The 11,321-nt window shown below is 46.7% G+C and overlaps 1 protein-coding gene across 1 annotated transcript; it reads left to right on the top strand.

Moving 5' to 3' along the window:
- Positions 1-278: 278 nt before the first annotated feature.
- dyrk3 (dual specificity tyrosine phosphorylation regulated kinase 3) lies at positions 279-10,499 on the top strand. The gene is made up of 6 exons (XM_061727636.1): positions 279-1,027; positions 3,282-3,391; positions 6,230-6,435; positions 6,559-6,862; positions 6,958-7,374; positions 7,847-10,499. Exons 1-6 carry the CDS (start codon positions 985-987, stop codon positions 8,576-8,578), a joined length of 1,812 nt encoding a protein of 603 aa, XP_061583620.1. The 5' UTR covers positions 279-984; the 3' UTR covers positions 8,579-10,499.
- Positions 10,500-11,321: the final 822 nt, after the last annotated feature.

Raw genomic sequence — 11,321 nt, 5'->3', positions numbered from 1 at the left:
AGTAGCATTTCTCGGCAGGTAGCAGAAATTGGCAGTACACCGGCCCCGCCTGGCCACGCCTGGCCCAGGCCCCCCCTGGTTGCTGACTGGTCTCTCTCTGAAGCAGCAACAACGGGAAGCCCCGCCTCCTGGTCTCCTGGCCCCGCCCCCTCTGGTTGCTGACTGGTCTCTCTCTGAAGCAGCAACAACGGGAAGCCCCGCCTCCTGGTCTCCTAGCCCCGCCCCCTGCCCCGCCTAGCCCCGCCCCCCTGGTTGCTGACTGGTCTCTCTCAGAAGCAGCAACACCGCGCAGCTCCGTCCGAGGAGAGACGCTCTCAGACGGATTAACCAACACGACCAGGGCTCAACACGACTCATCTGTTTCCTGCAACAAAATAAACCATGGAACTAGAGAACTAGTGTGTGCTTTTTAGTTAGTTTTAATCATTACTGTTGCAGAGGGGTGAAGACAGCAGCAGCAGCGTGCTACCGTCCCAGATCAGGGGGAACATCCTGCTCCTGCCGTCTGCTAACACCAGCTAACCGGGACGGGAATGCTGCTCGGGACCGGCTCCTGGCACCGGCAGAGAGAGGCGAGGGGAGCGGGGATCGGGGTCAGGGTCGGGCCGGCCAGCTGCCGGAACATCTGGGCGGGTGTGGCCAGAGGGAGCTGCGGTCCGGACGGGTGTGCTGCTGGGTCCAGCTAGCTGCAGAGCTAAGCGGCTAACCACCACCAACCACACGGCTGAGGGGAACACACCCGAGCAGAGCCAGAGCTTTAAACTAACTACACCAACGTTACAGGATGAGAACTGGGCTCGGAGTTGGAGCACGGCTCGGATCTGTGGACCGTCCTAACTAAAACACGCAGAAAGAAAAGTTTCCAATGCTGCCAGCTGCGTTTGCCTTGTTATTACAATAGTTTTGAACTTCCTTTTTTCCTTTTTAAATCCGGGATTTTTCCCCCACCGCATCGGATGCTGGCATCACGCTTTGATTACAAACATGATGATAATAAGCAGGAAACCAGAGGGCCCAATAGCAACAGGTAACCACGACAACCGTTCTGCTTGTTTTCTTACAACTTCAGCTGCTCCTTTTACTTTTTATTTTTGTATTGTTCGTGATTCTGGACACAGGAAGCAGTCGTTTCATAGGATGCGGTTTGTAAGCACATTTTCTAAAGGCTTCGAGGCTCCAGATCAACCACCAGCGTTGTTTTCCAACTAGTAGGCATTTATTGTCGTGTTTTATAAGCTCTGACATTAACTACTTTGGATTTTTCACCACGTCTATCATCGTTGTTATTTTTTTATTAGTTTAACTGCCACCGATTTTCATTTGATTTGGCTCTGGCGAGTTTTCTTTGTTGCTGGTGTGTACAGGACTGTCTCAGAACATTAGAATATTGTGATTTTCTGTAATGCAATTACAAAAATGTCATACATTCTGGATTCATTACAAATCAACTGAAATATTACAAGCCTTTTATTATTTTAATATTGCTGATCATGGCTTACAGCTTAAGAAAACTCAAATATCCCAATATCTCAAAAAATTAGAATATTCTGGGAATCTTAATCTTGAACTGTAAGCCATAATCAGCAATATTAAAATAATAAAAGGCTTGCAATATTTCAGTTGATTTGTAATGAATCCAGAATGTATGACATTTTTGTTTTTTTAATTGCATTACAGAAAATAAAGAACTTTATCACAATATTCTAATTTTCTGAGACAGTCCTGTATAGTATGGGGAGATAGGACAAAATGAAAACACTATGTTTGGTGTGCATTGGGAAGACTGTCTGGAATACAAAAAAAGAGGTTGTAGACACAACGTTTTGACTTTCAAATTGCACGTTTTATGACACATGATCTGTGTCTGTTTGCCTGAACTGTGTTCTCCACCCTATGCTGTGCAGAAGTTGGGGGTCCTGCAAGAGTGGAGAGCTGCAGGCCAGCTGCACAAAGCAGGCAGCGTGTTTGGGTACATAGACATGAGGCTCTGTTGATTCTTATTTATTTTTTGTCCTGGGGAGATTTATTTGGAGAACGACGCCATATTCTGCAAAGAAAGTGCTGAGCCCCGACTGAGTCATTAGGAGTTTGCACAAGGCTAATGGGGTCTGTGCCTGCCTAATATTGTCTGTGTGGAGCCCTAATGCCACTGGTTGCTGTGCTGTGCAGGTTTAATGCGTCTGTATCCAGGCAGCAGGTCTAATCTGTCCAGGAGCTGGGCTGTTCACAAACTAGCCCAGGGGATGTTGGCTCTGACGCACCTGCACTTGGTTACAACACTCTCTGGGACGAGTCAGAGAAAACATGAAACAGGCCAAAACTGAAGGCTTTTGTTAATAGGCCAACCCAACACCGTAGCTTTGTAAATGGCTTAAGCTACGAGACTATTAAACCTAGTTCAAGCTGTCGGAGATTATGCTCTGGACTTTATTGTACTGAAGTAGTAGTATGTGTGTTTGTGTAAGCTAGGTGGCTGTTGGGAGAAACAGCTGGCTGGTGAATGCTTGTCATTTTAGTAACTGACTAGTACGGTCCCAGATGCTTTTGCTCATCCATCTCCTCTCCGTATCATCTCTCATTACTGTAGGTGTTTGGCTTGGTGCCACAGAGGTGAGCGTGAAATTCAGCACTCTTGAATGACAAGCCCCCACATCCCTCTATGTTAGCTCTAACTCGGAGCACACCTGGTGTGTGCCTTAAATGACTCGGCCTGAGTGGACAGATGGACAGATGGAAAGATGCTGTCGTCACAGAGGCATCTGTTACCCCCATTAGGCCAATAATACCACTTGCAGCGCTAGCGATCTGGAACCCTAAGCCCTACCTAAGCTGGTCAGGTCAGGGCCCTGGTCCTGGGCACAATGTATTCCACACAATAGATACAATAGTGTATCTGCTAATAATGGGCATTTCACGGTAGATGTGGGCTAGGATGTTGTGGCAGACAGCGTTCATCTCACTGCTTTACAAAGAACAGAAGGATGGGGGAAGCCCTGCTGAGGTTGGCTGAAGGGATTTTTCAGGCTGTAACTAAACATTTGTCTTACTGACAAGGTAGCTATTGAAGTCGGTGGGTTTATTGACGAGATAATCAATGGAACTTTGTCTCATTAAGGCAGACAGGGGATTGCCTGTCTCTACGTAGAAGATTTAATTGCATTCTGTGGGCGTTACCTCCCAACGTCATCGGATTGTCATCCTCAAGCGTGCCTGTGTTCCAGATTTAACGGCTCCATATAATCACACTGATCCATTTGTTCATTTTTTTGTGTCCCCTTTAGCACGCCACGGTGACGGCCTGTACGACTCTTACATGAGGACGGACCACATCCTCAAAGACGAAGCTGATACAAACAGTCCATCTGGGTTGCCCCCGATGTCCAAACACACAGTACGTACGCAGACACGTACACAGACACGCACGTAGGAGCACAAAGCCTGTTGAGCCCTGTTTCCTGAGCCGAGGCTCTCCGTCTCCAGACATCCTGTTCCTCGCAGTGATATCCCTTGGTCTGCCTTGTTCTTATTCATCCGATTTGTAGCCGTCCTCGTCTTTCTCTTTTACTCAGTATCTTATCACTTGCATTCTCTTATCAGCAGCACGTGACGTGCATGTAGTTTTATACCCCTCAATCAGAGTACCATGATTAGATGAGTAATATTGATTGGCTTCCTCGGGGCATATTGGAGTGATTGTTCTACTGGGCGACTCCAGGAAGTGTCCGTTTTCACTCGCAGTAAATCCACATGTTTAACTGCAGTTACCAATTTGCAAACGTAACTAGTTTTAATGTTTGCCAGTATAGAGTATGCATATTTACCACTGCACAGTGTAGTAAAGTCCTGCATGAGGTCCATTAATTTAGTGCACGGGTGTTGCTCTCTGCAGAATAACCATCTGCAGACTCTTTTAATCTGCAGATGTGCATTTAAATTTGTCTCTTTGTGGGGATTCAAGTAGCTGGCCTTGATGACATGCAGTCCATAATCTTCATTAAATGGGCCCATAAATCATTATATGTTGCTTCTCCCTGCCCAGTGGATCCAGTTCAGATAAGATTTTACTTCACCAATCATACACATTATACATTGGAGCCAAGTTTGAGTGACATCTTTCCAGCTATACTCCCTGCAAGGGCCCTTCGGCTGCAAATGCACACCGACAGAAAACGATGCACCCAGCCTTCCACATCAGCAAAGAGGAGAAGGGTTTGTTTGATATATTGTAAAGATTTATTGGGCTTGAAAATGTGACCCACAAACCGAATGACCAATCAACATTCTCCCACCTCCCTCCTCCTCCCCCTCTTCTCCCAGCTCGTGTAATTCTCCATCAGTGGGCTCGCACAGAGTTTAGGCCCAGTTTTCTATTCTAGTCCTGCCCTTCTTCCTTTGTATTTTTCTGTCACGCTCACGGAGGTACTGTTCTCTGCTCAATGTGACTGACAGTAACTTGCCCCAGTTCAGCATGTTTGGTGTTCACATGCTTTTTCAAAGTGATACACCGATGGCACCCCTGTTCTTTGTTGGCAGGCATCATGAACTACTTAAATTAATTGTGCTGGTACATTTAGTAGAATGTCATAATTAATGAGAGAGCAGTGGCAATGAGTTTGAAAGAAAATACAGTGCTCAGCTTTTTTATTGGCGGTACACCACTTTGAAGTTGTCTTTTTACTAAGATTTCCTTTTTTTTTTACTGTATTTTGTGAGTAAGTGTACCCTGAAGAAGAAGAAAAGCATACTTAAATGTCTAACAGCAAAGAGATTAGCTCTCGTCCATCTGGTGTAGCGTACAGATTTGCACACTGCGCTCACCGCCCTCCATAATACCCACGTTAGAAAAGATCCACACACACTTCCTCTTTCTACTTTTGGTTACATTTTTGCCCAGTCGGTCAGGAATCCATTACAGAGGAGCACACGCTTTGATTTTTTTTTTTTTTTTTTTTCCTCTCCTTTTTTTGTGTCAGCATTTGTGTGTTTGTGCGGGTGAACGGGCTCAATCAATGGCATTCACTGTGTTGGTTGTAGCGCTTTTGGACAACAGCTGCATGGGACCCCGGGTCAGCAGAAGGCCTTGTAATAAGTTAAAACTATATGGTTACACGTATGGAAACCAACCCTGCGCTCCAGCTCTATTTCAGGACTCCAACATACAACACAAACACTCCCAACTCCCCGGGCCGAGCGAACACGTCAGCAGCTGCTTTTAAAGCACAATTTGTTGTTGTGTTGTTTTTATAGGTTGAAGTGGTTTTTTGTTGGCCATGAGGCCTAGAATTCCACAGAGCAGCATGAAAAAAAAACTTTCCACTGCAAACCACCCTAGCATTAAAATAAGAAGTGTTCATGTAAGGGAGCTATTGGCTAGAGACGACGTTTGGTTGTTCTGACTTTGTCAATATGTATCTTAACACCCACTTCCTTTATAACTTAAGAGTTTAATCAAGCTTTAATGACAGTCATTTATAAGGTGTTTGTTTTTTTTCTACTGGTGAGGAACAGAAGAAAAGACGAGACACTCTTAAACACATAGTAAATAAAGCTGTTTCGACCAAATACAACTATAATGGCTGCTGATCGGCCAGGACTTGATTGTTTTTGTGTTATTTGTTGTACCTGTTATGGCGACCAGCCACCGCTTGTTTTCCACATCCAGTGAAACTTCAAATCCCTTCACAAAGTTAGAAAAGTTAAACGTTCTGCTTATTGCTGAGCAGCAAGCCTGCTACTATCTTTTACTTACTGGCGGTTACACAAACAAGCAGGTCTGTTCTCCTAAGCTTTAGCAGCCCAACAGCATCTGGATCCAGTCGTGCAGGTTCACCCACTGAAATCTGCATCTCTGCTGGTTTCACACTACCTGTGATGCAAGAATTGATAAGCAAAACGAAACCCAACATGATGTTGTTAGAGAGGCTGCTTTTGTTATCTCTAATTTGTGTTATTTTCATTTTAAATCTGTGTGTTTTATTCCAACTTCACCAACAAATCTATGGAACCATCTCTTAAAATGCACCGGTGGTTTTCCTGAACGTTTGTGTCATTGTCATCGTCCGGGAGACGGACTCAGACTTTCTTGTGAAATAGTTAAACGATGCAAACCAAACGGTTTGGTTATTAAACGTAATGATGCTTAAAATAGTATTTTTATAGTACGTTAGCAATATGTGTCCCGTAGATCTGCTCTTGTGGCTGATTTTGTGTGATTCTTCTTCCTGCATAGGTTGTCAGTAGCAAGGCTGTGATGAGGGATCAGGTGACGGTGCGGGGCGGCCAGCTGAAGGTCAAGTACCTGTACGAAGACACAACCAACAACCGAAAGATCCACGCCATAACCACAGCAAGCACTCAGGTCAATGGGAGCGCTGGCCAGACGCCCACCAAGTCTGCGCCGGCCTCCAGCCAGTCCAAGGAGCACAGTGTAGACAGGTGAGACAGAGGGACGACCCGAGGACCCCCCCCCCCCCCCCTCCTCCGTCTTTCAATGTAGCACTTTAAAGATCCGTCATCCATTTTTGATCGCTGCATTTCTGTAATCCGTGTTTTCTGCAGCACTGAATCAAGTAAGGGCTCCAGTGAGTCCTCCGGGCCACACGGCGCTGGAAGTGGAGGCAACAGTGGCAAGCTGTGTGGTCCCCTCACTCCTGAGCAGGCGCTGAGACTCTACCGATCTCAGCTTTCCTCGCTGGAGCAGACGGAAATCCACTCCTACCCAGAAATCTATTTCGTGGGACCCAATGCCAAGAAGAGACCTGCTATTGCAGGAGGGAACAACAACTGCGGCTACGACGACGAGCAGGGCGGCTACATTCACGTCCCCCACGACCACCTGGCGTACCGCTACGAGTTCCTCAAGGTTCCACACTTTTTTTGATACCGTTAAATAGAACGGCTTAGTGTTGTTTATGACTTTGAGCTAACTCCTGGTTGTTCTCTCCGTTTCCGCTTCAGATCATCGGTAAAGGAAGCTTTGGTCAGGTGGCCAAAGTATACGACCACAAACTCCAGCAGCACCTGGCTCTGAAAATGGTTCGCAACGAGAAGCGTTTCCACCGGCAGGCGCAGGAGGAGATCCGCATCCTGGAACACCTGCGCAAGCAGGACCGTAACGGCACCATGAATGTGGTGCACATGCTGGAGAACTTCACCTTCCGCAACCACATCTGTATGACTTTTGAGCTGTTGAGCATGAACTTGTACGAGCTGATCAAGCGCAACAAGTTCCAGGGCTTCAGCCTGCCGCTGGTCCGGAAGTTTGCACACTCCATCCTGCAGTGCCTGGAGGCGCTGAGCAGACACAGGATCATCCACTGTGACCTCAAACCGGAGAACATCCTCCTCAAACAGCAGGGCCGCAGCGGCATCAAGGTAAAACGCCCGGCACGTTCTCACCCTGAGATATTGTGTTCAGGGTTTCCGCGGGGTTTTAAAAAGTATTAAAAAGTGATAAATGAAAATTGCCAAATTTAAGGCCATTAAAAGTGTTAAATTCACTGTCAGAGGTATTTTTTTTTTAATTGGTATTATTTTTTACCTTTTACATTTTAAGCTGTCTATTTTATTGTCATTCACAAAGTGAAATAAATGTGAAACATCTGGTCAACATCAATGAGTCTATAAATCTGTTCTGTATAGTGTTCTATAGTTCAAAATCTGTATTAATGTTAAAAGGTTTGTGATTAACACTTAATGTTGTGACAGTTTTTAAAAAAAATCTGAAGGTAGTGAAAAAGGTATTAAATTGGTATTAAATTTAACATAAGGATTGCTGTATAAACCCTGGTGTTGCTTTCGCTACGGTCCTGTATATTTAATCTCCTCCCTGTCTTCCCCCCACCAGGTGATTGACTTTGGCTCGAGCTGCTTCGAGCACCAGCGGGTGTACACCTACATCCAGTCTCGCTTCTACCGCGCTCCGGAGGTGATTCTCGGTTCACGCTATGGCCTTCCCATCGACATGTGGAGCTTCGGCTGCATCCTGGCCGAGCTGCTGACCGGCTACCCGTTGTTCCCCGGCGAAGACGAGGGTGACCAGCTGGCCTGTGTCATGGAGCTCCTGGGGATGCCTCCGCAGAAGGTGTTAGAGCAGGCGAAAAGGGCAAAGAACTTCATCAACTCCAAGGGCCACCCCCGTTACTGCGGAGCCAACATCCTGCCGACCGGCGCCACCGTGCTGACGGGCTCTCGCTCCCGCCGCGGCAAGATGAGAGGCCCCCCGGCCAGCAAGGAGTGGAGCGCCGCCCTCAAGGGCTGCGAGGACCCCACCTTTATTGACTTCATTAAGAAGTGTTTGGAATGGGACCCGTCGTCTCGCCTCACGCCCAGCCAGGCCCTCCGGCACCCGTGGCTGTACCGCCGGCTCCCCAAACCCCTCCCTGGGGCCGAGAAGAACCAAGGGGCTTCTGTGAAGCGACTTCCCGAGCACCACAGCACCTCGTTTCCCTCTATCCTGGCCAAGGGCGGGCCCGGCTTAGGCACCACCACTGCCAGCAACAAACTGAGGAGCACCATGATGGGGGACTCAGGGGAGACCATTCCTCTCCGCACGGTCCTCCCCAAACTCGTGTCATAACCAAGAGAGAGTCCTCCGGTCCCCTTTCTCAGTCCCTGCACTCCTCAGGAGGAGGCAGAGCACTGGGGAAGTGATTTTAAGACTTGTTTGGCTGTTCTTTTATTTGTTTTTTACTGCGAGGTGTCGACACCCCCAGTTCCTGGTTTTAATATTAGTTTTAAAAAATTTGGAGGAAAAAAAAACTGAGGAAAAGAGGAAATGGTAAAGTTTTTATACAGATGACTTCCTTGAGTGGCTGTGGGATTTCTGTATACAGCCAATTGATGAGGCTTGATTTAGATAACGATTTTTAAAACCCTCCTCGTGTGAGTGGACAGCTTTGTTAATGAGAAAGTGTTTTTAACCTCTGCTTGACCTCACATGAGTGTTGTTTTTGTAGCAAAACACATGCGAGCACACCTGCACCGTCACTTGCCTCACTTCACACTCTAACACCTGCCGCACATCGTCATGTTCCAGACTCGGAAAAAAGGGCTTCAGAGACGGCTCTCGTCAGGTTTATCTGTTCAGCCAGATTGAGTTAATAGCAACAAAGTCGTGCACTAGGATTCTGCAGTCACTGACAAAATTGTCCCTTACACGAAACATGAATGTCTTTAAACAAGAAATACAGGATTGGCTTTGATTCTTTTTTTTTTTTTTTTTTTTTGTAACGAGTAATAAGGAAAAACATTTTTAACAGTCGGTCCTCACATTTTTATCTTGTTGCGCTCTTTGATCCTGCCTTTCCCGATCCCCGGTGCTGGCATGTCAGCTCAGCGTTTGACGCTCACGTGTCTACTGTCCGATCCATCGCCACTCCCATCCTCCTCCCTCCTCCAGTTTTCACTGCTGTGGGGGTAAAAGGGGGGGTGGGATGGTGGGGGGGCAGTAGCACTACTCACACTCCTGTCATGAAGGTGTCACCAACACTCTCGGTACTTTGCAACTGGTTTACGAGACACCGTTATGTGGCTCACATACACTGATGAATATAGGCTTGTGCGGTGATCGCCAGGAAAGTTGTCTGAAAGTTTGTCCCGAGTTTCTCCCTTTTGATCGTTGAGGGTGGTCGTTCCGAATGGGAGAGAAGTGCAAAGTTAGCAATAACTTGAGGTAATGTGAAGAGCAGTATGTTCAATATGAGCCAGGATGCTTTTGTTTCTGTTCTTCTGTCTAGGAGGTGTAGAGGACAGGCCAAAATGTGACAGAAATTGTTCAAGCGGTACTGAAGAAGAAGAAGTGTTTTCTCAGGGAAACATACTTGATACATCCCTTAAACTTACATTCACCGTGCTCCTCGTACCTCGTCCTTGTCGCGCGCCCCGGCCGTGGACGCAGTGCTGTCCACTGCCAACGTGGGATCGTATTTACGATTTTCAGCCGACGTGCTAAAAAAAAAAAAGCGTGACCCAGATTCACCCCTCCCGACCCCACCGACCGCCTCCGTTTCTCTAGCCCCGTCTCGTGCAGGGCGGGGGGGGGGGGGGGGGGGCTCTTTAAACTCTCACGAACCGTGAATTATGGTGCTTGTCCAGAACGCGCTCGCACAGAGACACGCGCACAGAAACACGTCAGGTGCATGTTGATTATGGACCACGCCATTCGAAGAGTTCTGTCTCTCGTCCCTCATTTTCTAAGTTGAAACTGTCAGGGATTTTAACTTTGTGTCCTTTTTTTTTTTCTTTTTCTTTTTCTGGTTTTCTTTTGCTTTTCACTCCAGAGTATAAAGAGGATGTAAAACATTAAAAGAAGAAACGGAGAAAGTTGTAAAGTGTCATGTTGTACTTGTGGTGTGAGTTATTAGGAGGGTGTTTGGTGTTCAGCATGAAATCACAACCTGTTATCAGACAGAGACTATGAAAAGAGAAACTGTACAGTAACCAAATGAAGTTGTGATAGTTTCTTTTTGTAAGAAAAAATAAAAATGACTCATGTGAAATGTTCTGCTCTGGGCTGTTTTTTTTTTCTTTCTTTCTTGATAAAGTGACAAACACTTGACTAGACCATTGATACGGATACAGTAATTTCTCCCGCTTCCTCCCAAGCCCGAGCTGTTTGTATCCAGTGGTAACCTTTTGTTTCTGCTATCCGATACCTGCAGCCGGTGTTATGAAACCCAAAGGGCCGATGTTTAGCTGATGCAGTCACGATGAAGTGATTTGTGTGTCAGCCAGTGATGCGGCTGCAGTCTGAACGCTGGAATGCTGACGGGTCGGTGCCTGTGACACTGACGCTTGTTGTACGCGCTTCTGAGGAAAGGTTTAAAAAAAACACCTAGGTGAACGGGAACCAGGTCAGTCGTTTGATAATGTCCAGGCTGCGGGGGGGGGGGGGGGTTCTTCACCCAGAAAGTCTACACAGCTTCTTCTGAACAAAAACCATCAGAGTGCTTTCATGTTACTTTTTCACATCCTCACTGGAAAAACATTAGCAAATTGTTTGTTTATGGACAGTAGCCAAAATCTTACGAGTGAGATTCATATTGTTTCATGAAATCAATCAAATGTTTACAAGCCCAGCTCAACACCGTGACCATGTGCTGTAGTGACAGATCTTATTGGCTTAAAATTATACTGACTGATGTGGACCCATCGGCCACAAAAACATTAACAAAAGATGGTAGTTCTCGTTCAAACTGCTCCTCCGTGGGGAGCTGCTCGATGCTCCATGGGCTGATGCCTACATTTGTTTTTGCTGTAACACATGAGGCGTCTCTGCTGCTGCTTCCTGTGTCTCCTCCAGTTGTACGGTAGGTTTAGGT

Source organism: Cololabis saira, chromosome 8, assembly GCF_033807715.1.
Source record: "Cololabis saira isolate AMF1-May2022 chromosome 8, fColSai1.1, whole genome shotgun sequence".
Classification (NCBI taxonomy): Eukaryota; Metazoa; Chordata; class Actinopteri; order Beloniformes; family Belonidae; genus Cololabis; species Cololabis saira.
Note: the sequence above shows the minus strand (reverse complement) of the source record. Positions and strands in the feature narration are given on the sequence as shown.